This window comes from Saccostrea cucullata, unplaced genomic scaffold (assembly GCF_032062105.1).
Source record: "Saccostrea cucullata isolate Sc308-1 unplaced genomic scaffold, CSIRO_AGI_Scuc_v1 ctg46, whole genome shotgun sequence".
In the NCBI taxonomy this organism is placed as follows: domain Eukaryota; kingdom Metazoa; phylum Mollusca; class Bivalvia; order Ostreida; family Ostreidae; genus Saccostrea; species Saccostrea cuccullata.
Window position 1 is genome coordinate 202,935 of NW_026935190.1, and position 21,412 is coordinate 224,346.

At 32.7% G+C, this 21,412-nt stretch overlaps 1 protein-coding gene across 1 annotated transcript; it reads right to left on the reverse strand.

Moving 5' to 3' along the window:
* Positions 1 to 3,323: 3,323 nt before the first annotated feature.
* On the reverse strand, positions 3,324 to 14,561 carry LOC134242189 (angiotensin-converting enzyme-like). The gene is made up of 13 exons (XM_062724258.1): positions 14,266 to 14,561; positions 13,226 to 13,387; positions 11,625 to 11,712; positions 9,700 to 9,843; positions 9,179 to 9,370; positions 8,041 to 8,165; positions 7,363 to 7,532; positions 6,754 to 6,878; positions 5,702 to 5,800; positions 5,185 to 5,329; positions 4,825 to 4,923; positions 4,457 to 4,579; positions 3,324 to 4,352 (listed from the first exon to the last, which is right to left on the reverse strand). The coding sequence occupies exons 1-13, from the start codon at positions 14,443 to 14,445 to the stop codon at positions 4,070 to 4,072; spliced, it is 1,935 nt and encodes a 644-aa protein (XP_062580242.1). The 5' UTR covers positions 14,446 to 14,561; the 3' UTR covers positions 3,324 to 4,069.
* Between the last annotated feature and the right edge of the window lie 6,851 nt (positions 14,562 to 21,412).

The following is a 21,412-nucleotide window of genomic DNA, read 5'->3' on the forward strand; positions in this document are numbered from 1 at the left end:
AAAAGTACAAAACGTTGATAATTATTTGCCTATTAATTCATAATGAAGAAACAAAATCATCAACTTATTGAAAACAGGTGCTTAGAATGAAGGCTACGGAGATAACGAACAGTATTCAATATCAAAACCCATAAAACAAGACAAAATAGGAGCAGAGCAAACACAGACCTCCAAAACATCAGAGGTGGGAACAAGTGCCATGGAGGAGTGAGCATCCCCTGCCGACCGGTCACACCCGCCTTGTGCTTCTTGTCATGATTGGGAAATAACGGAAAAATCCGTCGTCAATTCAGTGTCTAAATAATGGACTAACAATAAGTATGAAAAACGTCAGTCAGCATTTGATTCAATGATAAATTGTAATTGCTGACAAGGTCATTGTATCGACCAAAGGTATTACGAAATGATGAATTTAAACTGCTGATGCTCTTGTTTCATCTACTTGTTTGTCAAAAATTTACCTCGTTTTAGAAATTGTTCATATGTGGAACATGCTCTTGAGTATCGAATCACCTGAGATATATAATCTCCGTATGCAGGTGATGAAGGTATATTGCTGCATAAGTAAGGGAAGTTGACGATAGAAAAGTTTAAATCATCATATAGCTTGGTTGTTAGATTATCATTAACGTCTTTTTCAAGTACAATATCCAAGTATGAAACAGATGTGTCAGACTCTGTGGTATCTTTTTTCTTAGGCTCACCAGGATTAAACAATACAATCTGTAGAATTAAGCATTTTGACTATCATTTTTGTGAAATGAAGATATTTGTTAAATAAAACTCTATTAAGTGAGACATTTCCAAACAAGCATATGAATTTTCTGTATTTAAAACACATTTTAGATACATGTGCATTTTCATTATTTTCTTACAAAATACAGTAAGAATAAATTGTATGTAGAATGAATGACTCGGTCGTTTCTAAAAAGCAGTAAGAAAGAAAACATGAAAACAAAAATAATATATAGTCTCTTCATCATCACAGCGTAATGGATTATGTGAGGAAAAACCGGGAAAAGGCTAACACAAATTTAATATCAGTAACATATATCAATGCTGCATTTGATTTAATTCAATTTCCGCCATTTCACTATTGCACAGTACGAAACATGTACAATTTTCATAATAAATAAGGAATATTTGAATTGTTCCCTTAAGAGTTTCAAAGTAAAAAAGAATAAACAGAAAATCGACAGTTAATTACTCAATATAAAATAGACTCAACTAAACTTTACAATATGTTAGACTTAGGTACAGTTATTTAAAACATTTGTTTGCTTGTATTTTTGGAACTCGGTATATAAGCAACTGTGATTTATTATCAATAATATTCCATTGCATTTGATTTTTTTATGTGTGGAGACAATTAATTTTTACATATAAAGACAGCATTTCGCATGTTCTATGATCTATTCAATGATCTTGTCAGGAAATACAATTTATCATCCAGTCAAATGCTGACTAACGTTTTTCATAATAATTGTTAGGCCATATTGAACTGTCGACGTATTTTCGCGTTATCTATTGATCATGACAAGGAGCACACGGCGGGTATGGAAGGTCGGCAGGGAATGCTTACTCTTCCATGACACCTGATCCCACCTCTGATGTTTTGATGGTTCATGTTTGCTCCGCTCCTATTTTGTATTGTTTAATGGACTTTTGAGCTTGACTATTGTTCGTCATCACCATATATTTCATTGCATATGAAAAACTTAAACCTTCGCCATATGTTACAACACGGGTGCATCATTGGTTTACAAAATACGTCAATTTTTATGGAGAATTATGACAGGTTTCCCTTCTTGGAAATGAATTTCATTCACTCAATATATACATCTTTATATATTATTTTATTATTTTAATTAAAGTCCATAACATTTTCATCAGTGCATAAAGATTCCTTGAAATTGAATATTTCGTTTCAATATGTTTTTTGCACACTAAATGCCATTTTAAGTTGCATTGTAATGATTTACATGTCTCAGCTGCATCTGATAAATGCTCCAGAACTTTAACATAATGAAGAAATTGTACTAAATTAGTTCATCTCATTAACTCTGCACTCTAAACTATTCCATTATTCTTTTTTTTTTTTAGATATGTAGTTTTAAAATATCATTTAAGCAGGAGAATAACATATACAATTTATTTAAGACTTTAATTGTGAAATAATGATACAGTGGTTTTCAAAATTGATATATTTAAAGAGAATTATGACTGCCATCCCTCTCTGGAAGGTTTGCAAGAAGTTTCAAAAATGAAATTTATTTTACAATTCATACAGAAGAAAATAAAACAATAATATTCGCCAAAAAGAAATAAAAAATTAAAAATAAAGTATACAAGGTTTATTTTTGTCCTTTAGAAATTAAACACATAACCAATTTTTCCATACAGGGCTACCTATAAATTAACAAATTAAATTTTCACCTGAATACAATACAATCATAAATGTCTCATCATCCTCTAGGTTTTTGTAAAGGTGTTTGAGGTCAACCATATTAATATTCCGATGAAAATAACTAGGATAAGGCTAACTTATATGGGACATGGTTATAATATTTAATAAACAGTGTATTTAAAAGACATTGATTTAATTATTTTCATTCTAAGTATACAGTTTGACAGACATGCAACCAACCATGCAACAAAGAGGAAATAGTGATGTGAAAAGTGTTATTGTTTTCAAAAAATGGAAAATTTAAAAATGACCTATACATGTGAAAATTGTTTCCACTGTCATATTGTAAATTTTAATTTTATCGGTTGGCAGTACATGTTCATATAAATTTACAACATTTTAGACAACTATTTTGTAAATTTTGAATTGATTGCCAGCCAGTATATTTTGAAATTTACAACAAGAGATGACTATTAGCGATTGTGTTTGGGGGCATGGGTACGTAGCATGTAGAAGACCGATCTCGTGAAAGTACGACTGTCGATTTAATTACATTCAAAATGATGCATTGAATTCAACTGGTATATTAACTTCTTTGGTGCTCATATGTAATTCTTGTGTCACATAATACATTTTACATGTATATGTTTTAATATCAAATAATCCTTCTGAAATATGGTCTTCATTTTACTCGTCACCTTTATGAAATTTTCATTGTATGAAAATTAAGGAATTGAAAACGGAAGAAAAACGTTCGTTTTTACGTGTGGTTATTTTGTCTTTGAGAGAATGTTACTTTTTAAATCCCTTGTTTCTCATTTAATGACAATGTTCGACGGCAAATTGCTATTTTGAACCTATGTTATAACCAAAAAATGATCATATTATATTTCCTTCGACAGTAAGAAAAAATGTGTTTGATTTTGTAAAGAGCATCATTGATATACCTTGCGATGACCTTTCATCAAAGACGTTTTAACATTGAGGAAAATTGAAAAGTTATGTCAAAACAAGGTTGTTTTTTTTTAACCAAAATTCACCTCTGTCATAATACAAAAAAAAAGAAATGAGAAGATCACGTTCTTGTGTAGGGAACTTTATTTAAAGAATACCAACATCAAAGATGTCAGTCTTTCTGAAAACGTACACTATTTAATTGGTGAATGAAAGTCATGTAGGCTAATTAATCTTCCACAGAGTATAATTAGATAATCAACTTGATTAAAGAACAATATCTTCATGCACTTCACATCTTAATTAAAACTGCCTTGCAAAGCAGTAAATATGTTAAGCGCATGCAACTAGAATGAAAAGATAAATTGTGGAGACAACTTGTCAGTTTCTTCAAATTATTTTTCCAAAACCACAGAGATTATAGGTGTTAATAAACTTAAGGTTATTATGATTAAAGTGCCATGAAATACTACATATCTTACTTGCAATGCAGGTTTAAATTCATATGACATAAGGTGAATGGAAGAATATGTTTCTGGTTACTGAGTATGCTATGCATTTTAATAACATCTCTCTGCAAAAACCAAACCTTTCCATTGCCCTGCACGTACATGTATGTGCTATAGAGGATTTCACACAGAAAATTGTATAAACACATATACACAAAAGGACGGGATATGCAATGAATTAAAATTTCATCAACAATTTTCAACCAGTTTTTACAAAGGCAACTACAATAGAGAAAATTAAACACATGACTGAAATAAAGTGGGCGGATCCTATGCTGAGTGATTGGGGCGTTATTGGTTTTGGTATTGTTGAAGGACAAGAAGCTGCCCATCCTGTATTCTCTTCTTTATTTTGTTCTTTTAGCCATTTCAGCAGTGGGTCAAAGTAGCTCACCAGAGGTTTGGCACTCATAGTTCTATTTCCTGTTATGGCTTCCATAGCATCCTGCCATACTTTAGAAGATCCCATCCGAAGCATCTCTCTATTATAAATTAAAGGTAATGAATAATCTTTTTCAATCTGATTTTCCATTAATTGAATTTAAAGGATTGCAGTTTTTTAATTGGAAGTTTAATTTTATAATACCTCAACTTGTTTCCAGCTTTTGTGCTATTATATATATCACATCTGTGTAAAGGTCGTGTATTTCCAGCTTCTTTGCACAGCGCTTCATGCCATTGAAACTGAACAACAAAGCTCACAAAATACCTATTAAGAGTCATAAATACGTATGTTATAATATGTCAAAGAAAGAAATTTTGAATTGACAGTGAAAATTGCTTCCATGTAAGTAAGACTGATATGTGGTTTTGAGAAACTCAAATCTACCATAACTACTAGAACTTTCTCAACCATGACTCAATATTTTACTAAGCAAGAAAACCTAACTCTTAGAAAATTAGTGTTTTTACATTAATGCAAGAGGGACCTATACAAAAAGCTCATTTTAAAACCTGATATATGGTGTGTTTCCAGGTATATGGTATTTTGCTCCAGGATCAAAGTCATCCTCTGTCCTTTCAACTGGTGGCGAAATTCCTTGGAACCTACATCTGTTGAGGAAACAAAGATAAGTCTGGACTTAAATTTATTAGTACAATACATGTAGTTTGATTTTGTTTCTGGTACCTTTGTAGGGACACTTAAAAAGAAAGTTTGTCATAAATACATCGTATACATGTATATAGCTAAATCAATGAAAAGTAAAGAATCGTGATGATTTTTGTTGAGGAAAATAATAAGACAAGTAGATCTATGAACAAAATAAAGTTTTTCATTTCTAGGCACCTGAAGTGAAATACAACTGTAAATACCTGAGGTCCCACCAGTGCTGGTTATAGTTAGAGGAGTTTGTGTCTCCACGGAAAACACTCCACCTCCACTGATCAGTTAAATAACCAAAGGGAAGAAAGGCAACCTTGTCCAATGCCATTTTTAGAAGAAAATTAATGTCACTATCTGCAGAAATGTTGCATTAAGTCATCTTAAACAAATATACATGCATTTGTTTAATTAGGAAGAAAGTAACAAATAAGGTGAAGATAAAAACCAGATTAATGAAATGAGTATATGTTTACATTTCTGATATTAGTACCAATGTATGGATCAAGTTTCAATTAAAGAAAATTTAAATTATGTCAGTCTGAAGTTATGCTAAACATTTCAGGTTTAGATTCTGTATAGAAAGCAATAGAATATAGTTTAATCAAATATTTTACACAATTAAACACAGGTTTAAGAACAAAATTACTTTGTCTTGACTTTGTTTCATTGATTTGATAAATTTTATTCAATTCAATGAAATACATATATGACAAAGTAAGCTATTACCTTGATCCTCTGGAACTTCGTCTAATAGACCTATCACTTTCATATGCTCTGGGGTCTGGAAGGACAAACTGACGATGTCAGCCATTCCTTCATGAAAACCTGAAAATAAAAAATAAATACAAGTGTTCCATGACAAAAGTTTTTTATTTTTATAAAATTTTTATCTTTTTAAGTTTTAAATCAGCTGCAAATATTTTTGAAGTTAAAGCAATCAATGAAAGAAAAATAATTCCTCTGGTAAAATAATCCTTAAAAAATACAGAAAACTTTTGAATAAAACTTAAAGAATTACACGTATCAGTAGCAATAGACCTTAAATTCAACATGATCAACACCCCTATACATAGAGCAAGACAACACAGTGCTTACCCGAGTAAACCTAAATAAATTTGGAATTAATTTTATATTAACATTATACAATCTTTTTGCAAATGTGAATATCAGCAAAATCAATTTTTATTTCAAAATTACACATATCAGCCCATAACCAAAACAAAAAGGAAGCACTTAGAAAAGAAGCACCTTTTTAAAAAGCCTTTCAAGCAAAGTATTTGTAAAGAAAAAAATTGCAGAAGAAATTTTGCCACAGGTGTGTCAGTAAAAGAGCTATTAAAACTCCTCTGTGTTGTCATATGAAACTAAAATATCATATTATAGGGATCTATTAGCCTTATTGGATCTGGTCATCCAATAATTAAAAACAACAAGAATTGAAAATTCAATCCATTAAATAAAATGGTTTAATTAATATGCTTTTATTTTATTTCACATTCTCTGAACGGTAACCTGGTGAAACTCCAATTTTTCATTAAGGTAATTAAATCAACATAATAAAACAATTCAGCAATATCTAATACATGTACAAATACCATTTTTCTATTAGATAAAGTTCAGAAAAGGATAGGGTGGGTTTTTTTGGTTGTTTTAATAGGCAATGGTCTAAACATGCAGCCCTTTGTACATGAGACAAAATATAGCAGCTGTGGTCTAATTTCGTTTCCAATTAAAATGAAGCTGATGTGGGCTACTCCGTTTTCCCCTAATTACTATACCAGGATTGGCTCCAGCTCGGAATAACCTCGGCTGATGTCGGTAGTTTTGGAAATACACTATATGTCCCATCTCATGATGGACTGTCAACAGCTGGTCTTCTGTTACACTGGTACATTGCTTAATTCTGAAATGAAGTACGTTTGATCAAAGTTCTGTTATTGATATAAAAGTTTAGGTACCGGGATTTGCTCCTCTCCTGAACAGCCGGGGTAGATGTTTGTAATTCTGGTAATATACAATGTGACCCATTTCGTGGTGCACTGTTAGCAGCTGGTCTTCTGTGACGGAGGTGCACTGCTTAATTCTGAAGTTTTAGACAAATAACAAATACATATACTGGAGATATATCAAATAGAAAGGCATTCTTACCTTGTCTACTACTTTAGTTAAAGTATATACATGTACATGCACATGTTTCCTACACAACAAAATGGCGGACAAAGCAAAGTTTTTTTTCACTGTGATGATAAATTGATACACTTTTTTAAAAAGTAAATTTTATTGTATAAATAGTATACATATAGCTTGAACACAAGTTCTAACTTACGAAGTTCTCATAATGTAACAAAAAGAAAATGTTTGGAAATTATTTGGTATAGTCATTATACCTGAAATCTTTACCATCGTAGAAGTCCCAGGCTGAAGCGTGACAAACCACGTCTCGATCGTCTGGTTTTACAAGCATGGAATTTTGCCAAAACTCGTCTGTCATATCTTCCATTCCTATAGATTTAAAGAAATCCTCCGCCACTCGATACATGTGTGTCACATTGTAGTTCTACAACATAAAGTCAAACAATATCATTTTTTTTATGAATTTTGAATCATACTGATAAGAACAAAATAATTCGTGATGCAAAAAGGAACATTATTTACAAAACCACGATTGATCTAATGAAATGACACACCTATATAGTCATTCACATGTTTTTAATGCATTTTTGAAAATGACATCAATATGTAGGTGACTCGTGACGAAAAATGGTTGTCATAGTCTTACTAAAGTAAAGTTTAACGTATAAGTTGGAAATTCCTTTGAGGTATCTTATATTAATAATTTGTACAAGGTTTATGAAGAAATGCAGATGTTTCATAGATGGAAGAAGAGGGAAACAATAGCCCAGCGAAAGCAAGCTGGTGAAGAGATGTGTCCTTTGTTAGGCAATTTGTTATGAAAGATTGCGAAGTTACAGCTAGAAAAATGGTGGAATATCTTTACAATAATATTTTAATCCCCAAAATATAAAAATTCAAAACAAAAAAGGCCCCTACAACCGTATCCATACGGATAAACGACGTTCCTTTAGAAGACAGATGAATCGGATTGTGATGGTCACCATGTTCTTTCTGGGAATGGATATCCTTATCCAACCATTCTGTTTCCGAGATTTGGTCATTTCTGACAAATGGTCTGTTTTTGTTACGAAAATCAACTTTTATGGTAAGAAGTACAAGACTCAGAAAAATATTTTAGCATCTATGAACAGAATGCTTCAGAGCATGTCACGTGACCGCCTGGATGCGTGATTCGCGCATGGGCCGAGCGGTGGTAGATATATGCATTATTAAGGTATCCGATCCATAATAGCCTCAGATTCAATGAATCTGAAAGCATCACAGATATATATTGCCTGAATACTCAGTATACTGAGTATGTAGTTAGTTTCAGTATGTAAGAGCAGAACATGTCCTAATTTTTTACCTTGACCTGTCCTTGACGAGTTATCCCTCTTTGCTTTTAAAAGTTTTAATCAATAAAATTCTTTCTTTTTTTTTTAAATCTATCTGGAGAAAAATTATTTTTTATTTATTTTTCTATTCCTAATAACTATATACATCTTTCCACCATAACATTTTTTGATATTCATAGTATTTAAATTTTTATTTTAAAAAATTTGCTTGTTCCCATAGACCTCAATCATTCTTAATTAATTAATTAATTACTGCTTGGGTAATAATATTTTTGAAAATTTATCCTGGTAAATCCTTTTATACTCTAAACTGCTTTCCTGTTCCTTCATTAAAAAATAATGAACACTGAAACCTAATTTTATTTGTTTTATGGAAGTTATTTAATTTGTTCGCGAACTTTTTGCATCATCCCTCGTAATTTAGCGTTTTATGCATTTTTGTAGAGCTTTGGTCTACAGTCATCAGGCTGAAGTTTCTCCATTTTTATATTTAACTTGTTGCTCCATTGCTGAGCCGGTGGCACAACAAAGGTTGTAAAACAACCTTAGCTTTCAAAATAATTGCCTGTAAAATATTTATTAATTATTGAATTCCTCTTTAAATTTGCAGATCACAGCACTTTTGGAAAACAATGCGGAGAAATATATAACTTGGTATCTTGTGATTTTATTTATGTCAGATGAAATCCATGATACCAAATATAATGCAATTAAAGACCGAAGCTAAAAGTACCAAAAAGATGGGCAGGGATGTGACCACTCTCTGGAAACAGTTCCTTGCCGTATTTCTGCATCAGACGTTTTCTGACGTAAGCATGAAGCTCCACATACAGCGGTTCCAGTTCCTCAAACAACGTCCTCACGTCTTGTTCAAATGTTGGCGTCTCGTACCACGATCTCCAGTACTCTCCCGTATCATTAAATCCTGAGGAGTACGTTAAGACAACCATAGTGAGTAATGTTACTAAGGGGGTATGTTCGATTCGGCTCTCAAGAGTTTCTTCCCTGTGATTTTTTTTAAATTGAATATTTGAGATAAAACATTTTGTAAGTGATTTTTGACAATAAATGTACTCCGTCTGAGAAAGTAATGTTTGCCTGTTATATAATAACCTTTATAAACTTATAAAAAAGTTTTACCTTGTTTTGAGGGTTAAGAAAGTCATTTAGTGTTTTAAAAGATGCAGCACTTCATTTAACAGTCGCGTTGAATATATATATATATATCTGGATTTCGTTTTATTATCATATTACCGCTGAATTTGATGGCTGCATTCATGGCCTTGACAAACTCCGTGTACTTGGTCCTCATTTTCTTCCCTGACTGGTCCCTCCATCCCTTCCAAACCTCCAGTAACTCGCCATAGTCCCGACTGTTGGTGATTATATTCGTCAGTCCTATCAAGGATTCCACATTTTGTATACAATAAGTACAACAAGGAGATTCGATCCGTGTCAAATATTCTCTGATTTTGGAATACCACGGTGGGGAGAGAGGGGGGGGGGGTGAAGGGAGATTAATCATGAATTATCGTGAACTTACTAGTTTTCGTGGGGGGTTATTTTCGTGGTTTTTGACTGAGATATGAAGAGACCCACGAACTTATGTCCACCATAAAATGTAAGGAGATGGGTGAACTTAGCGTGCAAAAAGCCCACAAGCTTCATACATATAAAAATCATATTCAAATTGTGATTTTAGTATTTAGAGTAAAGTTCTCATCAGTGATTTTTGTAAAATCATGATAAACAAAAGGTTTTGAGGAAAATTTTTCGTTAAAATTGATTCTTGTATAAAGAAAAATAATGTGGTATCCATTGGGTTCGAACCCTGGCAATAAAAATCCTGAGTTGCATTCTCTACGGAGAATAGCACGCTAACCACTACGCTACACAAGTCTTGATGAAGAGTGGCATTTAAATCATGTTTGTGATATGACCATTGACTTAAGGGACTTCAAGTATTTCTTGAAAAGATACGAAAGTTATGTCATAAACTTATATTTTTAAGGTATAGTGGGTCATTGCTCCATAATTTTGGAAACCAAAATATGTATGTTTTTATGCAAACTTTGAGGACTACCTTTCAAAAAAATGGAGAGAAGACCCACTCATGACGAAAAATAGTGTTACAGTGTGAAAAAATGACTCGTTTTGTCCTCTTTCGTGTGTGTGTAATATTTCATAGGCAAATAACTTCAATTTTCATGAGATTTGTGCAAGTTGTAGAGATTTTACATAAAGTCTACTTTACTGTTAGATGAAATATTAAGGAAAATTTTGATATAATTAAGATTTAATTTTTCACTTTCATGTTTGTTGCGCTATGGGCTTATCTCTCGTCATGTTCACCCATCTCCTTTTCAACAGATTCACTACTCAAGAATTCTTCATCCACAATATAAAATCTCCACGAACAAGCATTTTTTTCCCTCAAACCAAGAAAATTTGACTCATCAAAAATATGTGATTTTTCCAGGAATCATTACCCCCCTCCCCTCGCAATCACAACTGAGTTGGAGAGATTCAGTTTCTGACACGAAAAAGAAAAATGAAATATGAAATTATAAAAGAAAAAAGAAAAAAAGTTACCATTGTTCATACTTTGATGGGCATATACATATTTTTATATATGTGGATTACATTTGCCGTCTTAAGTTTTCTACAGTAAAACCAATATACATGTATGTAGTATGAAGTTACAAAACTACGTAAAAAAATTGAACTTATACAGAACTTCAGATTTCTCTTGCATATTTCAGTTTCGTTGTGCCAGAAATGAACTCATGTGGAAAACTACTATACTTAACCTTCATAGTGTACAATGTATGTCTTTTGGCAATTTATGACCTTTAATGGAAAATTCACAGAAAAAAACAAGGTTCAAAATAATTTTAAGACAGATTAGATAATGTAAACCAACAATTACTCGCGTCATCTTTCATTCGCCTTTAGACAGTTAAAAATTTCAATACGTGTCGATTACCGGGTAATTTTCGTGTCTAAGGATACACGCATTCTCTACAGAGATGGTTCATGGCGAATTAAAGTAGGTCGAGAAACTCAATGACTTTCTGTTGTTATGATACAGATGTGGTCTCTTTTATTTCGAATTCAGTACTTAGTGATTATATCTATGTATTTAAAAGTTTTTAGGTCTAAAAGAGGTCTACACATACCTGGTTCCAGCTGCAGGCACCCCCTTGATTCTAAGCACACCTCTCCTTTACTGTAAATCCCTGTAAGATCCGCCTCCAGGTTGGTTATCTATGATATATAATTTTTTTTCTTGTACAAATAATATACATGTACACTTAAAATGCTATGGTTCAGGGTCCAGAATGGGGTTAAATTCCTCATATGGAAAAATATTATACACAATTAAAAATTATAGATATCTATACCTTATCAACAGTATTTGAATGATCAAATTTCTAACATTGTCCAAGTCTATGACCCATAGGTCAGGCATAAGGTGGACTAAATTGGTCATATAGACAAGTATTGAAAGGATATTACATCTTTGAACTTAAATTAACTTAAAGATATTTAGCTCACAAAATATCTGCATTGATAAAAGGAACTGCTAGCCCTGAACATAAAAAATGATAAATTATGTTCATAACCCTTGAGTCAAGGAGTAGGGCTCGATCAAAGTTTGGCATAATTGGTAAAATATTGAAAATATATTCTATACAGTATATCTTACTAGCTGTATGAATATAATAAAGACTGTAGGACCCTCACCAAACTGGGTAAGAGTCATGTACCTTTTTATCCTTTCTTTACCTTCGAATAGCAATATACGTAAAAAAACAAATTTTGCACTCGAAAACTATCCCTGTCATATCTTTCCTTTCAAATATTAACTCAAAATTCCTTCCCCAAAATAACAAAAACAAAGAAAAAGACATAAAACCTTTCTAAAACCTTTCAATCATATCTTATTTTAGAATTTTACAAAAGCTACACCTGTTTATTACAGACTTTGGGGCTAGATTCTGGGCAATACTGAGTAAGGTCAGATTCGTTTCAACAAAGGTCGTTACATAAAGATGCTCGTAACATGCTTGTCATATCTACGGTAGGTACAAGGTGTCGTTTAATAAAAATATAAGGTTATTGCAGTGCGTTTTCCTTTACAAAATCATAACAAAAATTAAAACGTAAAAAAATCCGCATGAAATTTAGAACATGCTTCTGAAGTCCACATAATTGCAGGAAAATAAAATCATTAAATAAATATTATAAATAATAGAGTTCTTATGTTCATTTCTACACTATCCTTCATCAGTAAATATTTTATCAGTAAGATTTTTACAATGCCTTATAAATTCTGTGATTTAAACTGAGAGTTTAGATTAACAACCCTGGAATACCTTGTGAAAATTTCATGTCCACTATTCGCATACTAGTATATAATAAACTTTTATAACGTGTCTGGCATCTGTCCATAGGAATAAAATAATTCTTCTTAGGTACACCTAAACTAAAATTTACTCCGTGATATATGTCATTTACTCCTTCAAAAAGAGATTAGAACATCGTTTTTTCTATAAATACATAACACAAGTACATATACATGTGTACTCCAATGCACGACAAATTGTGCATGTAGCTATGTATAATTAATAATACAATTATTTTCAATTTTATAATCTTAATGTAATATTTTTATGAAACTTCGATTCGAAAAATTTGACACTTTTTCATATAAGATACTTGTTGAGGTATTAAATCAACAATTTCATTTAATAAAATAATGTTCACATGTACTTACTGCTTTCATCTGTTCGCTGTCATTGGTTGCAGCAAAGCCAATGCTAGTTATTTTCTTGAATAGTCTTTTAAGTGTTTCGTTGGTGAAACTCTCATGATTGAATCTACTAGCGTTTGCTGCTATTTCTTTGTCAAACTCGGCAATCTTAAGACTTGAATTGCTCTGAAATAAAGAACATTTTTTTCAAAAATAAAAACAAGATGCATTAATCAATTTGGTGTGTTTATTTCAGAGACCATGATCATGTGACGTGTGAAATTTTAAAACAATTAGGTAAAAACCAGAGACCGAGAAAAATGCGTCAATATATTCTGAACTGCACTTGTATATACCAGTATACTAATGTATTTGTGAATAAATTACGTAAAAAGTTGTTTTATCATCTTTTGCGAGAAACAAAAAAGGACTTGAAAGACATTTAGTGAAGTAAATAGCAAATGCATTTGAAATCAATTTATGATTCATTGTGCATATGTTACGCCCTGCATCAAACAATTCTTCTGAATTTCAAGTAGGCCATTCCAAGATTTTTTTTGTTTAGTGTCCATAATAAATTCGAAAATCTACCCTTGTGTCCAGGAGAAACACGCAAACCAAAAGCGGAAAAACACAGCATTTCTTAAAGAAAAAATTGTAGAATTTTTCCTCCTCATTTGAGACTTTTCCTTGCATTGCACTATTAGTAATTAAGTTAAACTACTAGTATATTGGTTGAAAAAAGTTACACTTAGAGAGAGAGAGAGAGACGCCGATCCCAAAAGAGTACATTGCGTTTCTCAGATTTATTTTTGGTTCATTTGCGTTTGTTTCTAATTTCATACCCTCAAAACGAATCCATCCGTGGACGTTAAACTTAGAAAAAACTTGAATTGTTCTTACTTGCTACTCATTCTACAATTTTGTCTACGTATTTACAAATGGATTCGCATTAATTAAATGTGTTATGACATTTCCTAGAAAACATCTTTTAAAAAAAAATAGTAATAAAAATTGAAATCCATATTCTAACATATTGTATTTATTGTAAATATAACACCTACCATGACCTCAAGGTTGTAATCTGTGATATTTGTGTAATAATTCCAGGCCGCTTTTCCATTCTCATTCCACAAAATTCCAACCGCTCTATCATACTCATCAGCAAATATCCAGCCATCAGCTTCACTCAGCTGAGTCTGTGCCCCCCGAAACAGTACCCCCAGAAACAAAAGCCTCCACATCGTGTTGGGCAGATAACGTATCTGGTAGTCGACACTGGTCCTCTCTCACCTGCTTTACCAGGTGGGTCGCTTCTGACATAGGTATGTTTACTGCTCGATGCATGCGTCGTAATTATTTATGGTTATTTTGTGGTAGTGCTATAATTCATTGGTAGTTAAATAGTCCTTAAAGTGTCCTAAACTGACTATCAATATGATCGTGTTTATATTGTTAATACTAGCTTACAAATTACCATTTTGTGAAAGCTCTTGCATAAATTTTGTTCGTATATATGTTAAAATGTTCATATTTGCTATGCAGACAAGAAATGAAAACAAAAAGAACAGTGTGACAAAATGAATGCATTTTTTATTTATGATATATGATGATGATTAGTGTACTTAAGCCTTTTATTAATTTTTTGGTGGACACTGCAATGGCAGATGCATCTTTGGCCTAGAGCAGAGTCAAGGATTTGGTATTAATCCCAGATCTGTTTTGTCCTCATATCAAAATCTTACGTTTTAATGCAATTTCTGTGAATGTTTTCGCTTAAATTATGTAACCTATTAAATGGTATCAATTTCTTTCTTTTGATATACAGATGAGGAAAATAGAATATAGAAAAATGACGGTAATGTACAATGATATACACGTGCATTTATAAATAATGATTGTACAAAAATTGGTCCATATTATCTTTAAGCTCGTATACTTTGCCATTAAAATTTTATGGATATTTATGAGAACATAATTATGACTTTATGGTAGGCCGAAATAAACAGTACTTCAGATTGATAGTATGTGTGGTAAATAAATCCAGACTATTGACAAGGTGAAGTATTGTATTCTTTGATATTAATCTTCAGTTTAGCAGAATACATATAAAATATTATTTTATAAAAGGTTTAACTTACTCTTATTTACTTGCATGCATGTACAGCGTGATAGGAAGATGTATATTCTGTTTCGAAATTTCTTTTCTTTCCAAAAATAAATTGATATTAAAATACAGTACATAAGAAAAAAAAGAAAAGAAAGAAAAGAGAAAAATATCTCAGACACCTGTTTTGTTTACTTGTTAAACTGTCCTTCTTAATTTAAGGCTACGATTGAAAAATCATCTTATCGTCCCAGGTCAGAGTTATGTTACCTATTCCACGATAGATTCTGCTGCTGTTATTATTGTCAAATTAAATGGAGAGCCAGTCTTGCCAAGGATGATGCCTGAGAACCTTTTTATTCCTACCAGGGAAAATAGCATTTAATTTATCGAGATTTTCACTGCAATGATGTGTTTTATTGTGACAAGATTCTCCCGTTCACTTGTAAGATAAGTTTAGTGCATTCGGGGACAGATTTGCTTTTTTTTTGCATTGGTTGATATATGATCGTTCTCAAAATCCCTCTTTTTGGGCATGTATGTATAACTCTTTTCTATGACTCTTGAGAATGATTTTGCATATCAACTGGGAGACGTAAACTGCATATATATGCAGGTGATGGATATACTGCTGCATAAGTATGGGTCCAGCCTTACTGTTAAAAGTAATACCATGTATTTAAATTCATTTTAAGAATAAAATGGAAAAGTTTCCCCACTAAGTATCTTGGATGATCTTGTCATTTCTGTTTAGGTCGAACTTACTTATTAGTTTTTACCTTGTAAAAGATGATATTTATTTTAACACTTCTCTTGAAAAAATGCTTTGGTGGGAGCATCTAAGCTTAATCAACAACTTTGGCGGGGTTAAGGAAGACATTTTTCTTGCACAAAGCTTAACCTATTGTCTCTGATCATTTGCATCAAAGCAGTGTCGTATGGCAGTTGAATGCAGTGAAATAACATTTAACTGTTTGTGGTCTTGAACCAGGTAGGAAGTGAAGGCAAAGAGGATGAATATACCGAACAGTGATCTCAAAAACCTGCAAAGAATACGAAACTGTGAAGCCATAAACACGGATTCATGGAAATTCCAGAGGTGGTCACATATGCCGTGAGCTTTGTGTGTTGATCAGATTGACGAAACATTTCATTGTCAGTATGAAAAACACAGGCTTAAGAATTGGTATGAAACAAGTCAGCCGAAATATGACTCTATGTTAAGTTATCTTTGCTAACAAGGCAATAATAACAACCAACGAATTAACGGAAATTGACTTTAAATGAGTTTGTTGAGATTCCTGTAATATCAACTTATCTGACAGTAGTCTGCAAGTTAAAAGACTGATCGTGATCGGAGTGTGCTCTTTACTCTTAAGTATTAAATAAGCTGGGAGATGTAAACACTTTTATGTAGATGCTAGCGGGATATTACTCTATAAATCAGAAAACTTACCGATGAAAAGTTGAAATTATCTCGTTTGTTGTACAGTTTAGTTGTTAGATGACCCGTATCTTCCGTGTTACAACAGATAAGCCTAGTTTGGCATTGCATGCATGGTGAATGTTGCAAAAATTGTAGGAAATTTTCCTTCTTTAAGTAAATTAATTCATTGTTAACTTTTTAATTATCATACTATAATTTAACAAAACTTCTTGCTCTTGAAAAAAGACTTATTACTCAATATTACTTTTTAAAAGATGTCATCAAGGAATCATATGAATTAGAGTTACCTCTCTTGGTCCACAAAAATTGTCAAGAATATCATTCTTGTCCCTCCAGTCTAGATGATAGTCTTCCGGAGAAGGAATATATTTAGAATTTTTTTAGAAAGTGTTTTGCTATCTGCAGATCTGTAGCGTTATGGTTTTGTATATTTGTCTTTGACCATAACGCTACAGATCCCCTAATGCAAAAAAGGTGCAAGTTACGGCGCAACATTTTTTGCGCACTTTTGGGGAGAATTTCTCCTCTTTCCAGCGTCGTTCAATTAACTACCTTTCACTCCCTAATTCTAGGCACATTATTTAACTAATCTGTATATTTTATCCATCTACCTACCCTTTATAGACGTCTCTACAAGTGATAAACTCGCTTGATTAAAATCATATGTTAGATTGCTGAAAATTGACGTCAAGCGAGTTTATTGCCTGTAGAGACTTCTATAAATGGTTGGAAGGTGGATAAAATATACATATTGGCTACAGAATGTGTTTAGAATTAGGGAGTGAAAGGTAGTTGATTGACCAATGCTATAAAGTGGAGAAATTCTCCCCAAAAGAGCGCAAAAATATAAAGTGCATCTTTTTGCATTACGGCATCTGTACCGTTATGGTCAAAGACAAATAATATAAAAAGATAACGCTACAGATCTGCGGCTAGAATTTTTTCAAACTTTAGAAAATTTCAAATTCATAATTTTTTTTTTTTTTTTTTTTTTTGCTTTTCTTAATCTTGTATTGGAATTATTTTTAACTTTGGTATGAGATATGTCATAGTGAAAAGTAAATAATTGATATCAAGGAGGAAATTAGAAGTAGAATTTATGCTCATGATTAAAGGACGTGCCGCTATATTCCAGCACAAGCAAATATTAATCTAGCTTCCTTTACTCCATGTTATATACAGCTAAGCACGACTCGTAAATACGCATACGCCATATTCCATTAGATTATCTACGATATCAGCAACAGGGTATACCCTTCACATTCGTCTGGCTGCTTTATTGTCGCAGGTATTGAATGGCGGTGTAACGTTGAATATTGACCCCAGTTGAAAATTGACCCGGGGGTCATTTTTCAACGTTGAATATTGAACCAGGGGTGTTTTTTCTCCGTTGAAAATTGGTACCAAAAGTCGTTGAATTTATACCCGGGGTCATTTTTCAACAGCTTGATATTTTGTTTTCTTATCCTCGATGACCTCAACAAGTTGAAAATAGACCCTGTTGAATATTGACCCCTCATCAGAGTTTGAACATTCTTTGAACTTGGAAGCTGTTTTACGGGATTTATCAGTATCTCTATATTTATATTTCGGTTTCAATTTTTTTCCCTTTTCAAGAATAATATTAATAAACCTATCATCCCGTGTATATATATGTACATTTTGATCAGTACACGATTTCAGTTATCTTCAAGCATGACAACTTTATTTTTTGACAATGCTTTCTAAAATCCACATCCATAAATAACTACAAAACTATGGATAGGGCATAAAACAACAATCCTGGAAATCTGGTGTCTAGAAAGTGAGCCCTATATAATATTATATTGATCAGGTGGGAAGAACATCCAATCTAGTCAAAATCAGTATAAAAATTAACAAATTTAAAAGCCTAAAAATTAGAGACACATCGGTTAAAATGAATCCAATGATAGGTTATATTTTTGAAAAGAACAATATAGCGATCATAACATGTAAGTAATGCTGACTTTAAACAAGGTTGGTGAAATTCCTGTAACAAACTTATCTGTCAATAGCCTGCCTCGGCCTAAAAATCGATCGTTTTCGGAGCATAACCTTGAGAATGAGAACTAGAGTTAGAGTCTGGGATGGACTAGAAGCTGCACTTCCCGCCATTTTTTATATCAACAATTAAAAAAACGTCGTCCCTGCAACTTCTTCTGATCTAAACAACTAAAAAGCGCTTTCCTCTTCAAAGAGAGAGAGAGAGAGAATCCTAAAGTTTTTCTCGGAGGCGGGGGTATCGTGTCAAAACCCATTGAAATATTGTGACAAAATTCATAAACAAAAAAAAATAAATGAAACAAACAAACAAGCAATTGAAACGTGGAAAGGGAAACTAGCCAATGTTGAAAACCAAACCATGTTTCAATAATTGGATGGAAGGGCCGCTTCAATGTTATATTTTGGCTACTTTATTACAAAAAAATTAAATAACGCTGAAAGTCGTGGTTGTGTATTTAAGGCAAACCTTTTTTTGATTAAAAACAAACTACAAAAATAAAGAAAACAGCCCTGTCACAAATACATAAAAAAACAAAAAAATAACAACAACAACAAAAAAAACATTCTTCAAATATATATGGTACCCCCCCCCTTTATATCCTCTAACTAAAAAAAATATATTTATTAATTGTGAGGTTCGTTCTTGAACTGAGTTACTAAACCTTTTATTTTGAAAAAATCCGGTTTTCAAGTTGGACATTTAAGTTATTTATGTTGTGCATAACTAAATAAGCATTAAAACGAACGTGCATCATGCGTTTACATGTATAACTCTCACCATTTTCCAAATACATGTACTAATATTACGAATTTTAAAATAAAAGTAAATGAAGTGTTGTTAGCACAAAAAAATATAAATAAACAAATTTCTGAACTAAATTGTATATTGTTTAACTGTATACAAATGTACTTCTTTTTAAATGAATATTACACGAAATATTGCGATTTAAGCTAAACTTAAGCTAAAGCATGTAACTTTGAAATATAGGATTTTTTTTTTTATTTTAAGAATATGACTGAATTACTGAATGAAGTTTGCATTAATTACATTGGTGTTGGAAGCAAATTGAAAGTGCGGGGGTGGGGGGCTTATTGAAAAAGAAAAAAATTCAAATCTGAAAAAAAATTGACAAGAAAAATAAAAATTGGCCATTGTCCAAACCCAAAAATCCTATTGGGTGGGGAGGGAGGGGGTAGGATCCAATTTCTATTTTTTAAAGCACTACCAGTTACTTTTCTTCAATTGACTACACTGTAACGTGCCTGTTGAAAGCGGGAGGGGGGGGGGGGGGGTAAACCAATTTCACATTTTTAAATACCTATATTATGTCTATCTCTGCAAAAAGGGGGTGTTAGCATCCCTAACACCCTCCTTCCCCGTTCCCGACGCCTATGGATTAAATCACAGTTGAGAAAACCAAGTCATAAATGTGTTTTTATGCTGTTGAATTTTGAACCGGTTTCGTGATCAAAATTCCACGATCCGGTTCAGTTTTCAACGGACTAGGGTCTAAATTCAACACCTTTGGTCTCACTATTCAACGTTGAAAAATGACCCCCGGGTAATTTTCAACCCGGGTCAAAATTCAACGTTACAGCGGCACGCGTTTATGCTATGTGGCAACGCACTTTGAAACAAGAGGCCCATGGGCCACATCGCTCACCTGAGCACTAAGGGTAGGAAAAAGTAGAAAATGTTTTTTTATTGTAAAGTTTAAATCCAAAAGTAGTCCCATGACCAATCATGGATTTGCTATTTTTTAGAAAATGATTTTTAAAGAATTTTCCTATATATATCTTTGAAAACTTTGGTCGGCCATTTTGGCCCCGCCTTACCCCCGGGGGTCATGATTTGAACAAAGTTGAATCCACACTACCTGAGCATGCTTCCATATATATATGATGAATTATGGCTTTGTCATTCTTGAGAAGAAGATTTTTTAAAGAATTTTCCTATATATTTCTATGTAAAACTTTGGTCGGCCATTTTGGCCCCGCCCTACCCCCGGGGGTCATGATTTGAACAAACTTGAATCTACACTACCTGAGCATGCTTCCATATAAATATGATGAATTATGGATTTGTCATTCTTGAGAAGAAGATTTTTAAAGAATTTTCCTATATTTCTATGTAAAACTTTGGTCGGCCATTGTGACCCCGCCCTACCCTCAAGGGGTCATGATTTGAACAAACTTGAATCTACACTACCTGAGCATGTTTCCATATAAATATGATGAATTATGGCTTTGTCATTCTTGAGAAGAAGATTTTTAAAGAATTTTCCTATATATTTCTATGTAAAACTTTGGTCGGCCATTTTGGTCCCGCCCTTCCCTCGGGGGTCATGATTTGAACAAACTTGAATCTACACTACCTGAGGATGTTTCTTTTTGAGTTTCATCTTTCCCGGCACAGTGGTTCTTGAGAAGAAGATTTTTAAAATATGCCACCAAATTTTCATTTATTCCCAATTATCTCCCCTTGAATGAGGGCGTGGCCCTTCATTTGAACAAACTTGAATCCCCTTTACCCAAGGATACCTTGTGGCAAGTTTGGTTGAAATTGGCCCAGCGGTTCTTGAGAAGAAGTCGAAAATGTGAAAAGTTTACAGACAGACGGACAGACAGACGG

Bases quoted from the DNA above. Each gene is read 5' to 3' on its own strand.
- LOC134242189 (XM_062724258.1), bottom strand. From the start codon at position 14,445: ATGTGGAGGCTTTTGTTTCTGGGGGTACTGTTTCGGGGGGCACAGACT. The intron at 5,801-6,753 runs GTATAGTAATTA...TTTTATTTTCAG, and splicing joins CCGAGCTGGAGCCAATCCTG to GTTTTCATGAAGGAATGGCT. The intron at 5,330-5,701 runs GTAATAGCTTAC...ACATTTCTGCAG, and splicing joins CGAAGTTCCAGAGGATCAAG to ATAGTGACATTAATTTTCTT.